This window comes from Gouania willdenowi, chromosome 14 (genome assembly GCF_900634775.1).
Source record: "Gouania willdenowi chromosome 14, fGouWil2.1, whole genome shotgun sequence".
Taxonomy (NCBI): Eukaryota; Metazoa; Chordata; class Actinopteri; order Blenniiformes; family Gobiesocidae; genus Gouania; species Gouania willdenowi.
Genome location: NC_041057.1, coordinates 7,702,427 through 7,725,447, shown reverse-complemented (window position 1 = coordinate 7,725,447; position 23,021 = coordinate 7,702,427). Strand labels below are relative to the sequence as shown.

Genomic DNA, 23,021 nt, shown 5'->3' with positions numbered 1-23,021 from the left:
AAACCTGAGAAAGCTACAGAGAAACTCCACTTATAGACACATTAATGACTGTATTAAAGGCATTAATGATGAACCTAAAATGCAAAGCTTATAACTGACAGAAATCAGTCAGTCTACAGCAGTTGGTTTTAAAAACACAAATTAATTCAGAAAACATGAAACCCACTTCCAGTCATTACAATCACAGAGATCAATGCATTCCATCACAACATGACAGTGATTTAATTAAGTACCAGTTATTCCTGATAAGCGATTACAGGCATTTAGCGCAATACTTGTAAACAATAGACGTTTTCTGCTCAAGCCGATTAACAAAAAACCTTTAATACACCGTTATTTGAGTTCTCACTGCAGGCATAAAACGCTGGATTGTTCTGGAACCTGCCTGTAACATTCAAATCTGCCTTGACCTTTTGGCTTTGGGTGGAGAGTTCTGCACACATTTATAATCCCTCATTCTAGTGCAACAATGAAAACAAAACAAGTCATCTTTTCAGAAATGTTTAACTCCACCAGACCCGTATCCAATGGTTAAACTCATTTTAAACAAATAAATCATCAAGCATTTCATTCCATTATTTTAAATGAAAAACCCTCAATTCACACACAACAAATGAAAGATTCTCAGTTATCATTATTGATCTTGTTGAAAAAGCCCTCAGTCAGAACCCAGCATTTTCCCGTAGATGCTAACACGTTACAGATCAGTGTAGTGGTTGCATTAGTTTTAGTGAGTTTTTCCCGTAGAGTGACTACTTCAGTGGTGAAGCCTTCGTGGGAATCATTATTCTGGTATCCATCGACTGAATGAGGGGGACTGTGGACAAAAAAACAACAACAATCACATATTAAAAAATGATGGAATATCTTTGATTGCATTTGCCTTTCATACTTTAGGATTCTTATTAAAATACTAAACATATAAACAGTTTGCTTAAAGCTCTCTTACTTTAAACATCAATATTTTCTCATTGAGAATCCAACTGATTCTCTGGCTATTTTACATTTGTCACCAGTCAGAATGTTTTTACTTTTTGGTGATAACTATATACACCCGTATCTAAGGCAGCCTTTAACTCAGTGCATTCCAACCTTTTTTGGACCGTGACCCCATTTCAATATCACACATTTCTAGCAACCCCAAAAAGACATTTTTTTTTATAGAATTTGTTTTTGAATCATGTTTGTTATAATGTGTTACAAAAACAGAGTAGCCAGAATTGGTGACAAGTTACACCAACTCATATTTTTATCTTGCATTTTATTTGAATTAGATTTATATTAAAAAAATTATTTAAAGTGAGAGAAAGGGAAAGTATACAATACAGTGGTTGAAGAGTGTGTGTTGTGTTTTAATTTGGGAAAAAAAAAAAAATAATAATAATTTCAGGTGACCCCAAGGTTGAAAAACACTGATTTAACTCCATCTGATGCGCTCTATTGTTGTCTCTTAAAAATGTGACCAAAATTACAGCCAAGAAATATATGCACATGATTGATTTGATTACATCTGATCTTAGGACTAGTTTTTGTAACAAATGTTTTCTATGTAAGGCCTTAAAGGTGCAGTCTGCAACTCTTATAAAAGTGACTTTTTGTCATATTTGCAAAAGCTGTCACTATGTAAAGACAGCTTTACATCAAACTAGTAGTTTGTGTGAAGAAAACAGGCTAATTGAGTCCCGCCCCCTGCTGCTCCTGCAGCCTTTGATAGATTGCCAGAATGCACCGCGACCGAGCAAAAAGAACCAATCAGAGCCAGGATTGTGTTTGATGGGTTGTCTGACAGCTGTTGCTCACAGTTCCCACCCCTTTCCCGAAGCTAGAGAGCAGTCTTTTTTACAGTGTATGGTCTGGAGGAGTAAAAGATAGAATTGGTGATTTTTCTGCTTGCAAGGTAATTACTGATACTTGATTTACATTATGTATGACTTGTAATTGTTACACTAGAACTCTGTGGCGCATGTGTTGTTCATGTGCGCGCAGCAGCCTCCGTGTTGGTGCTGTAAATGACAGTGTTGTTGCTGCTGCTGCTGCTGAGGTGTGTGCACATTGAGAGAGAGAGAAGCGCTGCAGTAATATGCTTTTAACAGAATATGTTATATTACTGTGATGTTGCTGTCGGACAAACGTTAGCTAGTTAGCTCCTCTGAGGGAGGGACTTTTGGAAAGTTTGGAGGCAGGGCAAGAGAGCAGCGGGGAGGGAGGGAGAGAGAGGAATCTGAGAGTTGCGGACTGCACTTTTAAACTATAATCTACTACTGTAATAAAAAAACACTTTTATTAACTAATCTATGAACTCAATTATGTTAAGTATTATCCTAACATTAGGAACATACCACTAATTAAAACACTACATGGCTCACACACAAAAATATGTGCATCTACTCAAAAACAAAAGCCTAATATTGGTCAATTCATGCAAATGTATTAAAAATATTTGGCTTATGTTGAAGCATCTTACCTGGATTTGATTTTTAAAAACAAGTTAAAGTATAACACACTATAAGTTTAGCACAAAAATGTACTTTGATATTTGGTGGGATGATATGAGTAACCATCATTCAAAAGCAGTGGTTCTCAAACTTTTTTGGGTATTCTCCACTTTGAATGAAGGTGAACTTGCGCCCAACAAATAACGTGTTTTCAAAATTATTTAAAAAAAAAAAAAAAATTAAACTAATAACCTGCATGAAAAACAAATTTAAAAGTTCAGTTTTGTTTATTTTGGAATCTGTGCCAAAAAGCTTAAGAAAACAAAAATTAAGTCAGCTATTGAAAATTTGTTTATTAGTATTTAGAAGCCAAATTATTATTTTTTTTATTTAATTTTTAACCATGCTATGTCTAGGGTGCCGTATTTCTGCTACATTTTTAGGTTTCTTATTATCACTTTCTTTGTGTGTAGGCGTTTCGTTCAGTGTTAATGAAGAAAGGCATACAAGAAGATTGGCATTATAATTCAAATTTCCTCCTCTTTGTCACTCCTCATCTGTCATGTCTCCATTCCCCATCAGGGGGGTGCACCCCACACTTTGAGAACCACTGTTCTAGAGCCACAGAATGTGTAAAATCAAAGTTAGCTACCTGTGTAATACACAATCTCGTCCCAGCCGTCACGATGCCAGGCTGCGTTTCTTATCTCTTCTCGTGACTGCAGATCTTTGTAGGCTGAAGGAAATCAAACTATCATTAGCTAAAAAGATCAGTCATGTATTTTTATTCTCCCACATTTGAGTTCATAGCAGAGAGGGAAGTGCGCAATCACCCACTCAGCGCTCCATTCTCCATGTTGAATGTACACGTCACGTTCACAAAATGCTCAATTTGTGCTACAATCTTAGCAAAATCCCAGGTAAGGAAATAGCACATCACAGGTATTTATCACGCAAAACATCAAAAAATTCTTTGCCCCTTCAATCTTTTCTCACCCCATAAGTGATGGACCATATACAGGCTTCCAATCTGTGAGAAAAATCCTCCCACTGCTTCCTGGTTCTGCTGGCGAATCTCAATGGCCCGAGCCCTGCAGCACACCAACGATAATAGACAAGAAGTAACAACAGATAGCATGTTGTTTGGGTATTATCAGGATTTAATTCAAATAAATTGTTCCCCAAAGTTTTCATCCAAGTCCAAAATTCGTGTTTCTACCATCAGATTTATGTCAATTTCCAAAAATATTTGCTTTTAATGGATTAATAAAAAAATAAACCCTCGCTGAGAAAATCAACCCAATCCAAAACATACAAACATATTAAATAATGATTAAATCAGTCAATTATATTGAATGCGAAGGTATGACGTGTGTTTGAACATGCTGAGGAGTCGTGCACGAATGGCAAAGTACAATAGACTTATATTTACCTGCAACAATCTGCAAAGTCATGAGAATATAAGTGAACATGTGTTTAAAATTGGTACACTGTAAAGTGGCAAAATATTTGAAAATTTTATATTTGTCAAGTTCATCGTGAGTGAAAATTGGGGTTGTGACACTAAAGGACGACAGACTGGTTTAAGGCTCACCAATAATTTCCCCATTCGATCATCGTCCCTGGCTGGAATAGAAAAAAAGTAACACAGGCATAAATAAAGGATTCTCCCTCGACACTCTGAAAGGTAAAGGCAATAATAAGAATCAGTTACCCTGAGCTGGTAAGATCGCAGCTCATAGATGTTGGGTCCTGAACGAGGGACGGGTTCGTCCCAGAAGCTGAACTCCAGCAGCAGCTGGTTTCTACGGGACAGAAGCATCTTCCCACGCTCAGTCCTGTAGGCCATGAACTCCTACAGCAATGACAAATAAAATAGAAATAAAATCTGCTAAAATAGTCATTTATCCGCTTATTTAGGAAGTAGATGATCAAAAAGTGTTTCTTCAGGAGTTTTTGTCATAGGAAACAATTATATATTAGACAAAATACAGAACATATTCCAACAGTTACAAATTAGATACATAGAGTTAGGTTCTTAGAGTCTAGTTACACAGGTTGGAAGAAAGAGCTCCTTATGCCAGTCAACTGAACTGGTCACAGAAACCATTACCTTGTTCTGCCTGAGTTTGTTCATGACTTCAGTGAGAGCTGGGTATCCTCCCCGATATCTCCACAGGTGAACTAGAAACAGGCAGAAGAAACAATATATCTGTATTATATTTGTACAGTATATTTTAATTTGTTTTTCTACTGTAATGTGTGCACTTGTATTTAATCACAAGTCTTTTACTTAATTAAGTATGTTTTCTTTTTTGTTAAGTGTTTCTTTTTTCCCCATTTGTAATTTTTCTCCTCGAGCCTCTGTAACAAAGTAAATTCCCCCTGGGTGTATGAACTAGAAAAACTTCCCTATTCCATTGAACAACTGTGATAATTGCAAATCATAAGTTTGTGATACACTACACATACTGCATATTAAATAAAAAGAGTCAATGAAATAAACAGTAATAATACGTCATTCCATTTTTGACAAACTCCTTTAAGTTGTGCAAATGATTTTTAAAAACATTTAATTCAACAGTGTCTGTTTATATCTACAGTGGTGTGATAAAGTGTTTGCCTCCTTCCTGATTTCTTACTTTTTTGCACATTTTCCACACTTAAATGTTTCAGATCATCAAACTAATTTAAACATTAGTCAAAGACAACGCAAATAAACACACAAAATGCAGTTTTCAAATGGAGGATTTTATTAATGAGGAACAAAAAATCCAAAGCTCCATGGCCCTGTGTGAAAACGTGTTTGACCACTAAACCTAATAACTAGTTGGGCCACCCTTACAGGGGGTTTCCACTGGATACGTCTCCGCTGCGCCACGGCACAGATCCGGTTTTGCCCCGCCGTCCGGTACTCCCCACCGGTTGCATTTTCAGTGCGCCATGGTGCACTCCGGTTGGACGACTGTGACGTCACAAGACGGAGGAATTCTCACGATATTTATATAATCGCATGAGAACGCAGTTAAAGGTATGTGTTATAAACGCAACAATAAACAGATAAACAGGTCAGTGTTCCTAACGAAGGAGAACAAGAAGGTTGGACTCTCTGGATTTGTCATAGCCACATTTTTTAGCAGCAGCCAACAGAGAAGAGATAAAACTGCACCAGTAAAGCATGAACTAAATCAAAGTTGCTCATGTTTACAGTGTAGTTACAGTATGACAGGAAACAATATAGTGAATGTGATTTTGTTTTTACACATTATGACATTTTGGTGATGTAGTTACTTGAGGAGTACGTGCTTAACTTCCTGTTTAGCTTCATTTGCTCTGTGCTGATTGATGCGTCGTGCTCCGGTGTCCGCCAGAAATAGTCCTGCGTATATCTGGCGGAGGGCACCGGACAGTCGCAGCTGGGAAGGAGCAGACACGTACCGCACCGGACCCAGTGGAAATAAACACAGACTAAAGTGCAAACCTATCAGCTCCAGTCGAGCGGCCAGATTGGAGGGTTTTCGAGTATGAACCGCCTAGTTAAGGTCATGCCACAGCATGAAAAAGAAAGGAAAAAAAGTGGAAACAGACAAAAAAAAAAAGCAGTAGTGATTATAATGAATCTAAAACCAATTGCAACTGTATCAATAGCTCATTTAGTAGAAAACACAGACGGTACGACAAATACAGTTGAAACCAGAAGTTTACATACACAGTGCAAAAATTGCATTTCAATTCAATCCAACTTTATTTATATAGCGCAGAATACAACAAAGTCATCTCAAAGCATTTAACAATTTAAAATTCATAGTAAGAAAAAAAGACAACACTTTTTTCTCACCGTCTGAAGTGAAATCAGACTAAACCTTTCCTGTTTCTAGTCAGTTAGGATTACCAAAACTATTTCATTTTGCTAAATGCCACAATAATGAGTGAATTTCTTAAGGAATTTTTTATTACTTTCTTCGAGGTCAAAAGTTTACATACACAAAAAGTAGTATGTCTTTACTACAGAGTAAATAACAAGTGTAACATTGAGGATGATGATGATGAAGACGACGACTAATGTGCGCTGATCATTTCTGAATGAAAGAAGTTAATAAAATCAGGTTTTCCACACAAACAAACGTTATTCTGTCATAAGTATAAGGGGAAAAAAGAGATTTTAACTGTGGCTCAGACAGAAAAAAATGGCTGATCTTCACACTGCAATACATTGTGACTTCTCTTTTGGAGCAGCCTAACGACCAACATTTTTGACCTCGAAGAAAGTAATAAAAAATTAATTAAGAAATTATCTCTCTCATTATTGTGGCATTTAGCAAAATGAAATAATTTTGGTAATCCTAACTGACCTGAAACAGGAGTCTGATTTAACTTCAGACAGTGAGAAAAAAAATGTAGTCTTTTTGCACAGTTTATGTGAACTTCTCGTTTCAACTGTATAGTCCCTTCTGAAAAAGACCAAAACAATGTACATTGTGCTAAACATCTTCTCGATGTACTTTTTCTTTTACTTGCTTCTAGAGATGCATCATGCTCTCACCTGCCTGGTCCTGCTCTCCATACCATGTGTTCCATGTTCCCACAAGCTCACAGGGGTAATCCTCGTTGGCATGGATGGAAGGGAGGACACTCTCACTGAAACGAGCATGTGAAAATGTTATAAAAACGCCAAATGTAGGCATATGGATGAAGTGAGCAATGAAAAGGTAACCCACCAGAGAGCATTGTAATCATCAAGGCACTCCGGCTTGACATTGTGATCTAAAAACACAAAAAATAAATACATATCGGGTTAATGCTGCAAAAGTTCGCGGTTCGATTTTCTTAGTCTGACAGTAATCCAACAGACACAATACGTACACTGAATTTTATACAGACTGTCATGCTCTTTCTTGGCGAGCAGGTGGGAGTGTGCATCTTTTCTGGGGTCGACCTTTCTCACGAAGAGAGATTTGAACCAACTATCTTCTCTGGAAGCCGAGAGAGTCCTGAGGTGACAAAAACAGTAGTGACGTGACATCATTTTCACTTTTATTTTGCTCATTTTAAAATACTAGTGCAGTACCCGTAGGAAGTATGTCTTGCTGTAGAAGAGTGGGAGGTTAAGTAGCTTTTTCATGGTTGGTTTACATGGGAGCTTTAATTCCTATTTAATTCAGAATAAAAGTTAAATCATCAAGGTTTAAACTGACCTTGTAAACACTTAATTCCTAATGCAAATTTAATTCTGAATTAAACACACATACACAGCAAGCAAAAAGTGAAGCCACGCCAGCGGAGTGGTGCTCTGCAGTGCACACACACGCACGCACCCCTCCGCGCAGGACAATCTGCACCCGGTCGGACACCGTCTGCCCTTTGCCCACAGGGTGATTGGCTCTGGTGTGCCCACAGGCTGCCTCTAACCCGGCCAACTGTGCCACGTGATGAAAGCCAGCAAAGGTTTCACAGTGAAAATTAAGAAACCAGTATCATTGCAGTCCAAACAAATCTGGCAACGCACACTCTTGAACCAAGCAGTAGCCATGTTGAAAGTCTTAGCTCTGTCTATCCCTGAAGCGCAGAGATATTTGAGCCACACATACACACACACAAAGACAGACAGACAGACAGACAGATTTTTTGCTTCATTGATAGATGCAGATTTAAAGTTTGGCTGTAATCTAAAAATCCATAGTGCATGATTTCATTCTTAGCTCAATCGTATATAGTAATATCATTATTTATTTTGTTCAAACGATTGTATATTCTGTGTCTAGTCCAATCTGTCAGATAACTTTATATCAGATATTACATTATGAGGTACACATAATAGGAAAGTCCAAAACAGACAATTATCACAACCCAAAATACTTTAATAATCCCAGGGGGTAAAATATTTTCAGAAATTATAGCAAGTGGAGAAAAATACTATTATGTTAACATAAATAAAATGTGTGTATATAAGTATATTAACATAAGAAACTAAATGTGTATACATAGGTATAATAACGTAAAAAAACTAAATATGTGTATGATAATAAATAACACAATATTAAACTATTATACTTTCTCTCTTAAAATGTGTGCAAATATAGTAGTTAATTCTAAATTTTAAAAAATGTATAAGAGTAATAGCAGTTACAACAAACACACAGACTTTATAGTTCTGTGGTTCCCAAAGCCTCAATCAAACATCCTTAAATGGTAGTATGGATCTGACCCACATTACATTCCTGTATTTAAATAATTATATAAAGGTCAGAAGCTGCAGTGCACTGGTTGACATTGTTGTGTAAACCTTTTAAAACATATTTGTGCAGGTAAACTTTAGCTGAGCTCAGAGGCTAATGAGAGTTTAAGCTGTGAACAGTGTTCAGTCAGGACCTAAAGAGATTTATTGTTATGGATTTTATGGGGAAGCATTCCTACAAACTTAGCATTTAGTTTAGTGATAATAGTCACATTGATCTATTTTAAGAGTTAGCCCAAGCACAGATTTAGGTGGATTTTATAGAGCTGGGCAATATTATGAGAGTCAGGATATATCAAGTTTTCTATTTTGGGGATATAGAAAATTACAATATTGCCTATATCAATATATATTCAGTATATAATATTAGAACTTATTTTTGTTTTAAAATACTTATTTTAGGAGTTGCTGCCTTCACTACTTCTCAGAACAGTATGAACAGCACAGTTTGATGAAACAAGCCATACTACAGAACTCACTCACACGTGCTGTCCCTTAAAGGAGAAAAAGACTAAAGTAGCACATATTGTTTGTTAATGTTAGTTTGGTAAATGTGCCTGTGTAGCATTTGGATAATAAAATTTAACCCAGAATATCGCTATTTTGAGAAAAACAATCGACATGTGAGTTTTGGTCCATATCGCCCAGCTCAGAGGTTTTAAGTGGACATAGACGAGCTAAACAGTAAACACTTTGTTTTACCACGTGTTTACACACAGATATAAAGTAGTTGTTTACCTTTTAAATAAATAAGTAATCTATTAGTCTGTTATAACGCACAGCTGTCCTGTTGGTCCAGACTGCAGTGCAGTGTTTACTACATAAATGACCTTGATATTTAAGACAGCAGACACTGTTTACACTGAAGTGTTTGTTTATTAGTGTGTTTCTGTGTATGTAGGAGCATTACGAAAGAATAAGAAAAGCTCTTTCAAACCTCTATTGTTACTAGCATAGCAATCAACTTTAACGCCAACGTGTTTAGCAATTAAAGTAAAGCACGTCGGAACGTTAGCTTAGCCGCCTAGCATTCCGGGACTTATTTCCGTGAACTTTTGCAGTGACTCCACACAAGTTAAGTTTAGTTCAACTGCGGCTACTCACCTCACTGTGACACCGAGCTGCCCGCCTGACCGGTACCCGTGTTCGGCCTGTTTCAGGCCCGCACTGACCCTGTGAAGGAGTCGAGTCGCCATAACGCCGCAGGTTTGACTTTAAGTGGGTCCGTCCGACTCGGCTCGGCTCGTTCTGATCCTGGACCACCTGATGTTTCCGTCAGTGACGTAGTAGGGTAAAACTGGAGTTACCATGACAACCAAAATACAGTGTTCCCCAGCGGATTAGTAAAATCTGTCTATATTTAATCAGTGGCTGTAGAACAGGGGCCAAATACGGAGCAGTTTGACGTGACTTAAACCGCATATTTTGGGCAAAAAAAAGAGAAATTCCAACATTATTAATGTCATGAATCTGACAATACGATTCGCGATTTGTATGTCAGAATACAATATATCCCAATAATAAACAACACAATGTATATCACAATATCAATAATTATAAATTTTACTTTTGCAAATACAAAATGGTATGAAATACAATTTTTTTTTGCTTGCGAGAACAAGTAAAGGGTAACTAACTGTAGTTCAAGTACCAATATCGATATGATAATCGCACATATATTGCCAAATTGTTTTTTTCTTACAGCCTTAATGTGTAAGGCACCGACAGTGTCCAATGAATAATTGACAGATATCAGTCCCTACAGGATCTTTACTTCAAAATCCCTTCATTTTGACAGCATTTTGTGGCATTATTTGTGAGAAATTCAAGGATTTTTGAAAAAGGTATAGTTTCAACAATTTGTGATTATAAAATGACTGCGGTCATGAGAGACAAGCTCAGAAATAATGTGAGCCCCTGCAAACATTGTGGAGCTTCATTGAACTTGTGACTTTGGAAGGACTGAGATCTCTACAACTGAATTAATTGATAATATACACAATAAGTGTTGTTTTCTCAGTTATTTGGATGGTCGTAAAGGCCAGATTTGGCTCTCGGGCCTCGAGTTTGATACATGTGCAGTAGACCTTTGGGAAAAGTGTAGTGATGCCTAAAAAACAGCTGTATCATCATTACACATCTGTTTAAATGTGTTTTGTTTTGTGCTAAACCTCTGGCTATTAATCAGTCCAACATAATACTTTTGGTTTTTATCTACTAACACATTCACCACTAGCTTTGCACCAACTTATGAGAATCTTTTTAAGTTTTGAGGCTTAAAATTATTATTAGCTTTTTTCTGATTCTGATATCATACAGAAGATCCATATCTACTGTAGATGTTTAAAATAATTTATCTATAATCAATCATAGACCTTCACTTTTCTAAGATGATAAACTCATTCCTATAGAACTGTCATTTATCCACCAGTGATATATGAAGTTGACGTTTCTATTTTCTATAAGGCTGTGATTACACACACACACAAAAATACCACCACAATAGAAGTTTCTTTAAACTTTATCCACACAGAAATACCAGAAGCAAAGGCATCAAAAAATGATGTTACAGCAAAGCAACTACTTAAGAGAACATGGTTTGTGTCACAAATGAGTCTGTGGTGATTCTGAAGCAGCATCTGAAGAGATGTTGAGTTCCTGCAGTTCATCTACCAGCGTCTCTTCTTGTTCCAGTGCGAGGTCGTTCAGAGGATCCACAAACTCAGTTCCTGCTACGAGCTTCCCCGTCAGCGGGTCCACCACACGCCCAACTTTGTACACGATCTCGACTAGCTCGTGCTTTACGTGTTTGGATCTGGGCTCTGGAAGAGCCTTGAGGAGGACAATATCTCCCATGGTGCACTGCTGCAAAGCATCATGTGCAAAGTAGGTCTTCCTCTTGTTGTAGTACTAAAGGTAGAAAAAAAAACACACAATGTTTTTAAGTCCAGATGAGCTGAAGAATAACCAAAAATGTGCAGGTTTCATGTGACTTATGTGTACCAACACGTGCGCATGTAGCGTTAGCGTTAGCTCTGCACAGGATTCACCATCATGTTAAAATGAAAAGTAGAAGGATCAACCATTGCTCATTTTACCTGAACAGGTCTTGAATGCACTTCATTTTTTATATTGATATTGTATTATTTTAATGTTGAAAAAACAAGCACAAGAGTCACATAAACCTATTATATATATTTTTATTGTGTTGAAAATGAGAGCAGAAAAGGTTAACATCCTATTAATTTAAACCAGGGGTGTCAAACTAATTTCAGTTCAGGGGCCAAATATGAAGCAGTTTGATCTGAAGTAGGCCACAGATTTTATGCTGGAAAATGATTAATTTCAACATTTTCTATACATAAAATATAAAATATGTAAGAAACCGACCATAGCTAAGCAATAATTGACACATATCAGTTCCAAGAGGATCTTCACATAAATTTCCTTCATTTTGTGACCAATTTCTATTTAATGAAGGGAAATATATGTCATAATTTGATGAAAAATTTAATAATTTTGTGAGAATTTTGAGTTTTTTCAACAGTTTAACATTAAAAATGACTACAGTCGTGCATTATAAGCACTGAGTAAACTGTGAGGCCCTGTAAATATTATTGAGTTTCATTTACACAATGATTGATGTTTTCTCTGTAATTTTTACTTTCTCCTGCGGGCTAACTTTTATGCTCCAAAGGGCCGAATTTGGCCCCCGGGCCATGAGTTTGACACATATGACTAAAACTGAAGTGTTGGTTGGACTTTATTTAAATAAAATGCGAATAAAATTTCCATTAAATGTTGTTTACTTGTTTATGTCCAAAATAAACTTATAGACGATTCCCTTACAAGAAACATCAAGAATCTAGGAAACCTCGCCTGCACTGTACAGTATCCAGGCATTTATTTCACAGTCACACTGGTTACATTATTATTGATTTGAAGTCACTGAATCGTTATAAATGAATCAATATCATCATTGAAGCGAATTGGCGACATCGAAACGTTAAAATGAATCATTACACCCCTAGTGTAAACATATCTACACAAGTTAAAAAAACTACACTAAATTATTTTAAAATACTATGTACTATGTAGGAAAAAGACAATCTCTAAGAAATAAGTCATAGATATCAGTCCCAACAGGATCTTCTCTATACATTTCCTGGATTTTGTGACCAATTTCTATTAAAGGGGACATATCATGGTTTTAAATCCTTCCTTTTTACATATAAATCATACAGTTGTGGTCTATATAAAGTGGAACTGCAATGCTTGGGTCTGAATTCCTCATTATTATAGCTCCACAGGCCCCTTTTCTACCCCTTTTCTGATGTGCTTCTGAGAGCAACTCGTTTTGGTGCTGTCTCTTTAAATGCAAATGAGACACTTCATACCCTGCCCCCTCTCCAGGTTGCAGAGGTGACACTCGGTTCAACTCCACTCTGTTCGGCCATTTTTCTAGTTTGATAGAAGAGATACGATTATCTAGCGGCGCAGAAAATGTTTATTCACACGTTATTTACAAAATGTCAACAACGGAAGACTTGTCCATCCAGCCTTACATGTTTGAGCCAGAGTCTGACCCGACGGAGCGAGATGAAAATGAAGATGATGAACCTGCAGAACCCTGACAAGTGAGCTAACACAAGCACCTAACGCTAGTGCCGAGCTAACGCTAGCGCCAAGGTAACGTCACGAAATGCATTTTAATACAGTCTTTTCGGAGACAAAAACGGCAAAATGAAATGACTAATGAAAACTTTAGACTTAAATTAAACCACGTAGGCCATATCATCAAGGATCTAAAACGAGCACAGCGCAAACATATGAAGACGGTGCAACTGCTAATGCTAACAAAACAATGACAGGGACGTCTTATCATCACACTTTTTAGCGTTATTTACAGCTTACCGAAGTGCTCTGTTCGTCGTCTCCAAAGATAGAAGGAATTGAACCCTCAATCAGACAAAGTCTTTCGGCAAATCCTTCTTTATACTGGCGGTGGTTGCAGTAGCAGTCATCCTTGAAGTGCTTCGCGCACACAAAAATGACCTTATCCACAGATGTGGGTACATTTCCGTGAAAAATAAAACACAACCAGGCACTTTGAAAAGGTTCTGATGCTGGGAGACGGTGTAATGAAGCGTGTGGGTTTCTACATCCAACAACCGAACATTTTGACTTATCCTCTCGTAACTTCGGCATCCTTGAGCTTGAGCTACAAAATAAAAGCGAGAAATAAAAATGGCGGATTGCTCGAAGTGTTGGGCATGGAGTCGATGTCTTAATTTGGCAGTTCCGCTGCAAATACTGTGACCTTATTGTTCAAAAAACGTAATAGAGAATAGAAAAATCGAAACAGATTGAAAAATATGAGCAAAACAGAATATAAAGATATCAACAGAGCACCTGAAGAGACTAATTTGAACATTTCTGTACTTCTAAACACTCTAAATATACAACAAAATGCATTTAAGGGCTAAAAAAGTGGATTTAGCATGATATGTCCCCTTTAAATTAAGGGAAATAGTATGTCATAATTTGAGGAAAACTGAAGGATTTCGTAAGGTTTTTTTTTTTTTTTTTTTTTTTAACAGTTTAATATTTATAATGTCTGCAATTGCACAATATAAACACAGAAAAAACTGTGAGCTCCTGCAAATATTGTTGAGTTTCATTTACACAATGATTCACATTTTCTCTGTCAATTTTACTTTCTCCTGTGGGCCGAAATGGATGGTCCAAAGGTCCGGATTTGGCCCCCGGGCCATGAGTTTGACACAGGTAAATTAGATGATCAATAAGACACGGATGGACATGCCATGAAGAGTTAGTGTTTTGAAGCCTCCGTGCTTTTGGTGGAAAAACCTTATGTGAAATGTAGAACTCACCTTGAGCAGGTACGGATCGAGCACCATCCGAGTGACTCTCACTTTGGCCGTTTTTACCATCTTGGTCCCGATAACTCTGCCGATGATCCATTTGGCATGAACTGCAACGTGTTTCACTGACATCCTGCAAACTTTCACACAAACACACCTGCAACACACACAAAAAAAAAAACCCCAACAATGACATGTTTAACAGCAGCAGGACCTCCTTTAGAGCTGAACTACAACACTGGCTGGCCATCTTCGTATGCATGATTAGCTTTAGCTGCTAGCTAACCCTTTACATTTTACTTAGTTCAAAATAAACAATTACACAGACATCTGGCAAAGGAGATATACTTTCTATGTAGAATCTAAACGGAAAGTATAACGTGTAAATGAGATGTAATTCAGTGTTCTCACCGAACAGTGAGAAGGTCAATCCACCTCAGGAAGGAAACTCCATGCTGCTAACGGAGCTACGGATACTGACGAGGGACAAAAATGCTGAATCATCTTCGTGTCAAACCTTGTCGTTTTTTGTTGTTGTTGTTTGTTTGTTTTTTAAACCATCGTACCAAAGAATTAAAATGAATCATTAAACTTCATGAAGGAAACATGTTATCTTTCGTGGCAAAATAAATAAATACAAATAAATAATTCATAATAAAATGCGATACAGAAAAAAAATAAAAAAAATAATCATTACCCTACCGCAGTTTTACCCTGACTGTGACTGTAGCACTTTGAGATTTGCTGACGTAAAGTGCAATGAAATAAAATAAAATCTATTACTATTATTGTAAATAATAAACAAGGATTTGGTGGAATTTTACACACATCCCATAAACATTTGACTAGGTCCTACATGTAATTTGGACACTAGAATTGTCCAAAGCTGGAATACCAAAATAAATTACACAAAAATAGAGAACACGCAAACACAGAAATGTCTCCACCCTGGGAATCAAACACTGAGGGTAGAATAAATAACAACTACATCACTGTGCTACTCTAAAGAGATCATTTATTTAGAAAGTGTCTATTTGTACGGTTGGCGTACGGACATTACATTGCATTACATTAATTAAACAGGATCACACGAGTAAATGTCTTTACCTAAAATACAGATTTTGGCCACCAGATGGTAGCATCACTTCCCAAAAAATACTGGCGATCTTTGTAGATTTTCAAAAAACAAATTATTTTACTAATTACCTCAGAATGACTCCTAAACTAACTAAGTCGTCATTACAAAACATAACGATGTGGTTTAGACCTATTCTCACCTCAGAGATTCTAACTGGTTATTGCACCATTTATGTTGTGTCCCTGGTGGTCTAGTGGTTAGGATTCGGCGCTCTCACCGCCGCGGCCCGGGTTCGATTCCCGGTCAGGGAACTGAAGTTTTTGGCACGAAAGGACCTAGTGGTTAAAGAAGCGGGCTCTCATCGGAGGAGTTGACCAGTCCTTTAACCAGAAGTCAGGGATGTCAGACTCAGTTTAGTTCAAGGGCCAAATACAGACCAGTTTGATCACTTTGGGGAACAGATTTTAAGTTCAAAATGAATATGCAAATGAAGTATGGAAAGCAACAACAATATCTTAGAAATAAGTGACAAATACTGATTTTGGATTTTTTTTTTTATTTATTTAATTTGGGAAGATTTTGTGGAATAATTTGAGAAAAATTGCAGGATTTTGGAAAAATGTAGAGCTCTTTCAACAACGATTTACAACTGAATTATTTGGCAATTTACACAATGATTCATGTTTTTTGTCATTTTCACTTTCTCCTACGGGCCGACTCGGATGCTCTGAAGGGCCGGATTTGGCCCCCTGGCCTTGAGTTTGACACATATGCCCTAACTGCTCTCCAAGTGAGAACATGCAGAGAACAAATTTTGCGTATGGAGCTGTACGTATTTAACAATTAAGTATATTCTATTTTATTGTATTCTATTCCCTAGGTTCCCAAAGTGAGGTACGGGTACCCCACAGATGTATAGAAATTGTCAAAGTGGGTACTTGATTAAAAATAAAAAACAGTGTGACAACATTGGAAACTAAAATATGAATAGACCAGCAGTCAGGAGCCTCCATCCATTGCCACAAATTACACATTGGCCTCAGTAAGACTAGCGGTGACAGAATGCATAATAAAAACAAGAAAATGCTAAGAAAACACGTATCTGTGAATATGCAGGATTGTAGCCAAAGCTAAGTTCCATCCTCGGTCCCCTGCTGGACCAAAAGCCAGAAGCCAGCCACATTACCACCACAGAACATTTAATGCAATACATCATCAACATTCAAGCTTACTCTCGTATACTCTTAAGCTTGGATGATGGTGAAAGTGGATTTTCAGCTTTGACACACATGAACACAAGATACAAAACAAGACTTTATGTGGCGAACGATTCTCAAATTCAGTCAAACATTGCAGAGCTCTGTGCATCCTCTTTCTATACTGTATGTCAGGAAGAGTCGCTGGTGCTGAGTCGGGGGAAAACCAACATTTAATTCATGCAATTGGAAATGTTAACAGTCTCGTCCCTGAGTCGGACTTGGCTGCTGCTCAGAATCGACCACAGGGCGGACCAATCTGGTCTTAATCAGAGCCATGTTGTAGTGAAGCAACACGTCTAGGTCTCTGTTTCCCATTTAAGGCAGTGCAGCATCGATTTACCTCTGCCAGAATTACAGCATTCACTAACTTTAGTCTGCTTCATACAAAAACACTGAGACAATTTAGTTCACATCAAATCTGCTGCAGCCTCTGGTTGGACTGAGTTTAATCATCATCACCACTAAACTTCAAGCTGTTGCATATAGTCATAAGAAATCAACTTTTGTGCAGTCTTTAGGTGAAAATGTCTTCATTCTCAATGGTCTTTTTTTTTAATCACATTTAACCACATGTGTACCCGTACATACCTAATTACAAACGCAATCGATGTTTTTATTCACAGGGGAGCTGCTCACTTACTGTATCAGCTCTGAATCATGAGAAAGCAGCGCTGCTTTGACATAAGACAGAGGCCTTCCAGTGACTACACGTGTGTGCTTTCTTTGAAAACCAACACTTCTTAATCAGCATGTATTACATTCTCAGATTAGTATAGCCTACGCAATAACGCTGGCTGTCATACTTGGGTTATTATTTTCTAGATATGCCAATTTTCAACAGATTAGACGGCATTTATGTAAAACAGAGGCAAGCTAATCTGTAATAGCACCAAAGCAGCAGACGTAGAATCGTGAGAGCTTGCGGCTGAGGAGAGACGAGTCAGGGAAGCTTTGCCAGATTGTCACGTGATCAAAAGTCACTTGATCATTTCCTGCTGGGCTGCAGAAGCAATGAATGACCCAAACAGAAGAATTCTTCAGCATTACTGATGACGGAGGATCCTTGATGGATGCATTTGCTGAGCGCGCACACACACTGGGAAACCAATACAAATTCCACTTTAAAATCCCTAAAATCCCCCATTTAGTTACCGGGTTAACTAAATGATCTTCTTGAGATCTATTCATCCATCCATTTTCGGACCCTGCTGGTGCCAATCTCCAATCTCATTGGGCGTTAGGCGGGGGTGCCAGTCCATCGCAGGGCAACACACAGACAAATAACACTCACATTCACTCCTATGACAAATTTACAGACTCCAATCAACCTCACAGTCTTGTTTTTGGATAGTGGGAGGAAGCCGGAGGACCTGGAGAGTGAACGGATCGGGCTGAAATTTGGTAGCTATAAGTTATGGATGTGTACGCATCGACGCTCGGAGCCCGATTTTTTTGATTTGGGCCCCCCCCCAAAACAAATGAAAGTCGATTTCTCATTCATTTGCCAGTCAAATAATACGACGGTTTGGTGGTACCGAATCATTGGCACATACCAATATATAAATATAAATTATTTTTCAAATGACTACTCCTCCGTTAGTTGTTGTTAGATCAGAATGCAGTTTGGTATGAATACTCTATGAATTAATATGATGAGACGCTCTGAGCCCTTTTTTTTAAATGGGGCCATTTCCAGTAATTTCCATCTATGGGCTCATAGTAGTGTGATAGATCGTTTCAAAGGTTATTCAACGTAGATTACAATTATGCCTCTCACAATTCAATTAGGGGCCCGAGGGGCCCACCCCCGTTTTATTTGGAAATTTCCATTAAAGTCGTTTTCTCATTTATTTGTGTCAAATATTGCGACAGTTGGTGATACCGAATCATTGACACATACCAATATATGAATGGGGCCCATTACTCCGTATATGCCACGTGGGCGCCAGGGGGCCCCATTTCTCAAATGACTACTCCTCCGTTAATGCTCGTAGAATCGGGCTGTAATTTGACATGGAAAATTCTATGAGTGGATGTCAAGAGCCTCTCGGAGACTCTTTTTTACTTGCTGGAACCAATTCATTTGACTGAATTTTCGGGGACGTGGTACGTGCTACTTGGTGCGGAGACGCTCCTCAGGCCCAGTCGTGGTTGATCCGAACTTGTTATTAATTACAATGCAGTCTAAATAACAGGATAATGAACATGTAATCTGTGCAGTACAGTGATAGAAAATACTAACATTTAACACCGTTAAAACACTTATGTAGCAGCGTCTTCAAGGATCTAGCCCTGAGTAAGATTCAGTAGTGCAAATTAAGCAAACTGAGGCATTTAATTATGATAACAAAATCATGACAATTCAACTGAAGGATCAAAAGCTGCCGGTAAAAAAAAAAATTGGTGTTTTCCAATAGTTTGGTTAATCGTTGTTGTGCACGTTGTCAAAATGATTAAGTGCGTTAGTGTCTGCATCAATCAGCTTCACCCCCGTTGGGCTAAAAGCCAATTGAAGCGAGATAGCAAAGCAGCAAGAACTGAGGAAGGGCGAGGCACGGCGGACAGGAAAAAGATTAGCTGCGCTAGCTTTTGTGGTGAATATGAAACAGCAGTGAGTCATGGAAGAGGATGGCTAATGTGTTTGTTTTCATACCGGATTGACTCTAATGTTAATGTACGGGTTCTCCTATTTGGGCCAAAGCCAAACCTTTAACAGAGTTGGTGATGGATAGACGGACACGGTTATCCCCAAGTCGGATTATTTTTGCACTTTCTCTCATTTCTCCCCATCACTGTTACACTGTTGGTTTAACCTCATGTTGGCTGGATAACGTTCACAAAGCCAAGCATGCGACACTAAGGGTGTCCAGGTTTGTTTGTTCAAAGCTCAATGCTTTGTGAACTTTAGACTTTCTCCAATACACACATTTGTTTTAATATTAATAATCAAAAATAATTTAATTTAATAATTAGTCATTTAAAGTAGATTAAGGTGAAGGTAACTTTATTAGTCTCCCTGAGTCGCTTCAGTTTGCAATAGAGCGGACTGTGGCAACTGGCGGCCCAAAAGCAAATTCACAAATTGACTTCAAAAATACACTAAATGACAACAAAATCTTAAAAAAGAAAAAGAAAATTTTACAATATTAAAGTACATTGTACACGATGACAACGTAAATACACAAAAGTGACAACAGAAACACAATGAAATGACTCTAAAATACACAAAATGACAACGAAATCCTAAAAAATGAGGGGAACATTGTTTAAAATGAAAGTACATCACACACAATGACAACTGAAACCCACATAGGGGACAACAGAAACACAACAAAATGACTCAAAAATACAAAATGACAACAAAACCACACAAAGGAACATATAAAAAAAGATATAAAATATGAGGAAAAACAAGCAAAATGAGAGTAGAATACACAAAAACAAACAAAAAAATCCCTTTGTTGTTTATTTACTGTATTAGTGCTCTGATTGGCCCATGTCTTTCACAGATTTTTCTAACACAAAACACTTAACAACAAAACGTAGTGGCAGTGCTTAATTGTAGACAAAGAAAGTCACACCGGTAAGATTGAAAGCTGAAAAAGACTACGAAATTAATGTTGCTTTGTTCCTGATTTGAAGCTCATGGACCCAATTTTGCTTCTTCCATAACTCATCTGAACAGAATTAAATTGAGCGAATAAAGGATGAAGACCATCTGATGTTAAAGGCTTCATCCCTTTCACCTTAATCTCAAAATCTCCCGTCATTTTTCAGCTATTTGCTGGTCATGCCGACGTTTGTTCCAAGCTTACGCTAAAGCTCGAAGCCTTGAACTTACCATGATGTAAAGAGCAACGTTAGCTAATGTCATAATCTTTTTTTTTCTGTGATGGCCAAACACACACTGATGCAAAACTAAGCTTCAAAAACATGGAGAGCATTTCAAAGGAAACCTCATGTAGCCAAAGCGGGAGGTTTTCCAGAGTGAGACCAAAGTCGCTAATCTTATAACACCAAACCATATCCTCGCTTTTATAACTGTCTATCCTGTTCAGCTTAGAGTGCAGTGGAGTTACGTTTCACACCGTGCACAGTTGAAATCATTGGAAGTGCCTGTAATGGAGGTAGATTTGTGTCTTTATTGTTCAATCAAAAATAAATACTTTCAATCAAAGAAAAAATGTGTTCAAATGCAAAAAAATTGACACCCAAAATAGTTGCATTTGAACCCTTTTCATCGTTGAATGAAAAGGTTTTTTTGATTGAAAATGTTTTTAGTTTTTTTTTAGTAATTGAAGTAATCTTTTTTGTATTTGGGCCATCATGAGTAGTTTTTATTATTCAATCAAAAAAACAAAACATTTAAATAAAAAAAAAATTAAAATTGAAGAAAAAAGTTTTTGAATGCAAAAAATTAAAATTGAGCCCCCCAAAATTGCGTTTGAACACTTTTTTTCTTTGATTGAAGTGAAAAAAGTTTTTTTTATTGAATAGTAAAGACACAGATCTACCTCCATATGGCTGCACTGTGCACAGTATTACCTCAGTATTCAGTGCTTGTTCACATTTTGGCACATGTGCTCCAACTCTTCCATTATAATGTGAGGACTTTAGTCGCACAGTGTTTCTCTGTCACAGCACACGGCATCCCGTCTTTTGCTGTGTTGACACAGAAAAAGCACAAAGTGTGGTTATATTCTAATCGTGACTCCGCTGCCTTACGCAACTTAAGCTGTCACTGCTAATGACACAACCTTTAGTGGCTGTTTATGTTATATATTTAGTTGCGAGTAAATGTGTTGCCCTGTTGTTGTGTTTTTGCAGGTGTTCCCATGTACCAGTCCGTGTCAAACAGACGTGAAACCATTACATCAACAGAAGCTTCTGGAAGGGGACTCATCAGAGGTGTAAAGAGTACTTATATATCCTACTCGAGTAGAAGTACTGTTATTTGATTGATAATGTACTTAAGTACATGTAAGTCATGCATAAAATACTTAAAAACAAGTCAAAAGTACTTCAAATAAATAGTACACTAAGTAAAAGTTACTAGTTTCTTTCACCCCCCATGTTTATTTCTGGTAATAAATCTCACCACGGTTCCCCTGCCGCGCTTCGCCCTTAGTGAAGGTAATAACCAGCATTCAATGATGTTTTGGCATGAAGCATTATGCTTAATCTGGTTGGTTGGGCAAGGATATGATGCATTTGATTGTTGTCTGGTCATTTTATTTTTTTTGTAGTTTCACAATGTCCGTTGATCATTTTAAAGCAAAAATTAATAATTTATTCAGTAACGTTTGGGTGTAGAAATGAAACAAATTACTTTACTTAATTTAAAACTTAGTTAAGTACAAGTGAATCATAACATAATCATAACAATCTAACCGCTAGAGCAGACATGGGCTCGTCTGTGAACGGTCGCATTTACAGACCTTTGAGTCGCTGTTAGCTTACCAATAAATGGAAAGAGATTTGTCACTTTTATAATAAGTGTTGACTAGGCCACTGAGAGTGAGGCCCAAGGCCAAGGCAGTCTGACTTGATAATATTGTATCATGTTTTTCTGCAGTCAGTGCCTTCTCCTCACCTTTCTCTCTCTGCTCTGTTTCAGGTGTTGTGAAGCTGATGATGACAGTTCCTGATCTGTGGTTCACGGCTCAACTAGTCTGGGACACTCTGATGTTCTATCTCTCTATCCTGTTCTGTTTTGTCCTTCTGTCCACTAACCCCAACCAGTCGACGCAGATGGCTGCCACCTCTGAACCTGGTTCTGCTGGAGATTTCTTCCTGTTAAAAGGGAGTTGTTTCTTCCCACTGTCGCTAAATGCTTGTTCATGTGGATCTTGTTGGGTTTTTTCTTTCTTATTATGGATTTTACATTTTGATAAGCTCATTGAGATGACTTTGTTGTAAATTGCGCTATACAAATAAAGTTGAATTGAATTGAAATTACTGATTAAAAAATATACTAAAAAAAAGTATCCATAAAAGCAACTGAATTACAGTAACGTGAGTCCATTACTTTCACCTCTGGGACTCAATCTGCATTTGTGTGGCTTACACCCACTTATTTTTGACCACATCATTAGAAAACAAGAAAGTTTACTTTACATTGCAAACTCA

At 37.5% G+C, this 23,021-nt stretch overlaps 2 protein-coding genes and 1 non-coding gene across 3 annotated transcripts; 1 reads left to right on the top strand and 2 right to left on the bottom strand.

Annotated features, from left to right (window-relative positions):
• Positions 1-194: 194 nt before the first annotated feature.
• LOC114476160 (protein NipSnap homolog 2-like) lies at positions 195-9,956 on the bottom strand. The gene is made up of 10 exons (XM_028467478.1): positions 9,775-9,956; positions 7,299-7,426; positions 7,154-7,199; positions 6,979-7,073; positions 4,549-4,619; positions 4,150-4,290; positions 4,030-4,061; positions 3,432-3,526; positions 3,088-3,171; positions 195-817 (listed from the first exon to the last, which is right to left on the bottom strand). The coding sequence occupies exons 1-10, from the start codon at positions 9,864-9,866 to the stop codon at positions 753-755; spliced, it is 849 nt and encodes a 282-aa protein (XP_028323279.1). The 5' UTR covers positions 9,867-9,956; the 3' UTR covers positions 195-752.
• A 1,219-nt stretch (positions 9,957-11,175) lies between these two features.
• mrps17 (mitochondrial ribosomal protein S17) lies at positions 11,176-15,058 on the bottom strand. Its single transcript, XM_028467142.1, has 3 exons — positions 14,967-15,058; positions 14,565-14,712; positions 11,176-11,580 (listed from the first exon to the last, which is right to left on the bottom strand). The coding sequence occupies exons 2-3, from the start codon at positions 14,685-14,687 to the stop codon at positions 11,275-11,277; spliced, it is 429 nt and encodes a 142-aa protein (XP_028322943.1). The 5' UTR covers positions 14,688-14,712; positions 14,967-15,058; the 3' UTR covers positions 11,176-11,274.
• Positions 15,059-15,872: 814 nt separating this feature from the next.
• trnae-cuc (transfer RNA glutamic acid (anticodon CUC)) lies at positions 15,873-15,944 on the top strand. Its single transcript has one exon. It is a non-coding gene; the product is annotated as a tRNA-Glu (tRNA).
• The last annotated feature ends 7,077 nt before the right edge of the window (positions 15,945-23,021 follow it).

Coding starts and splice junctions, on each gene's coding strand:
- LOC114476160 (XM_028467478.1), bottom strand. CDS start 9,866: ATGGCGACTCGACTCCTTCACAGGGTCAGTGCGGGCCTGAAACAGGCC. Junction 7,074..7,153: donor GATGATTACAATGCTCTCTG/GTGGGTTACCTT, acceptor TGCTCGTTTCAG/TGAGAGTGTCCTCCCTTCCA. Junction 3,172..3,431: donor TATGGTCCATCACTTATGGG/GTGAGAAAAGAT, acceptor GATTTCCTTCAG/CCTACAAAGATCTGCAGTCA.
- mrps17 (XM_028467142.1), bottom strand. CDS start 14,687: ATGTCAGTGAAACACGTTGCAGTTCATGCCAAATGGATCATCGGCAGA. Junction 11,581..14,564: donor TCGATCCGTACCTGCTCAAG/GTGAGTTCTACA, acceptor TTCTACCTTTAG/TACTACAACAAGAGGAAGAC.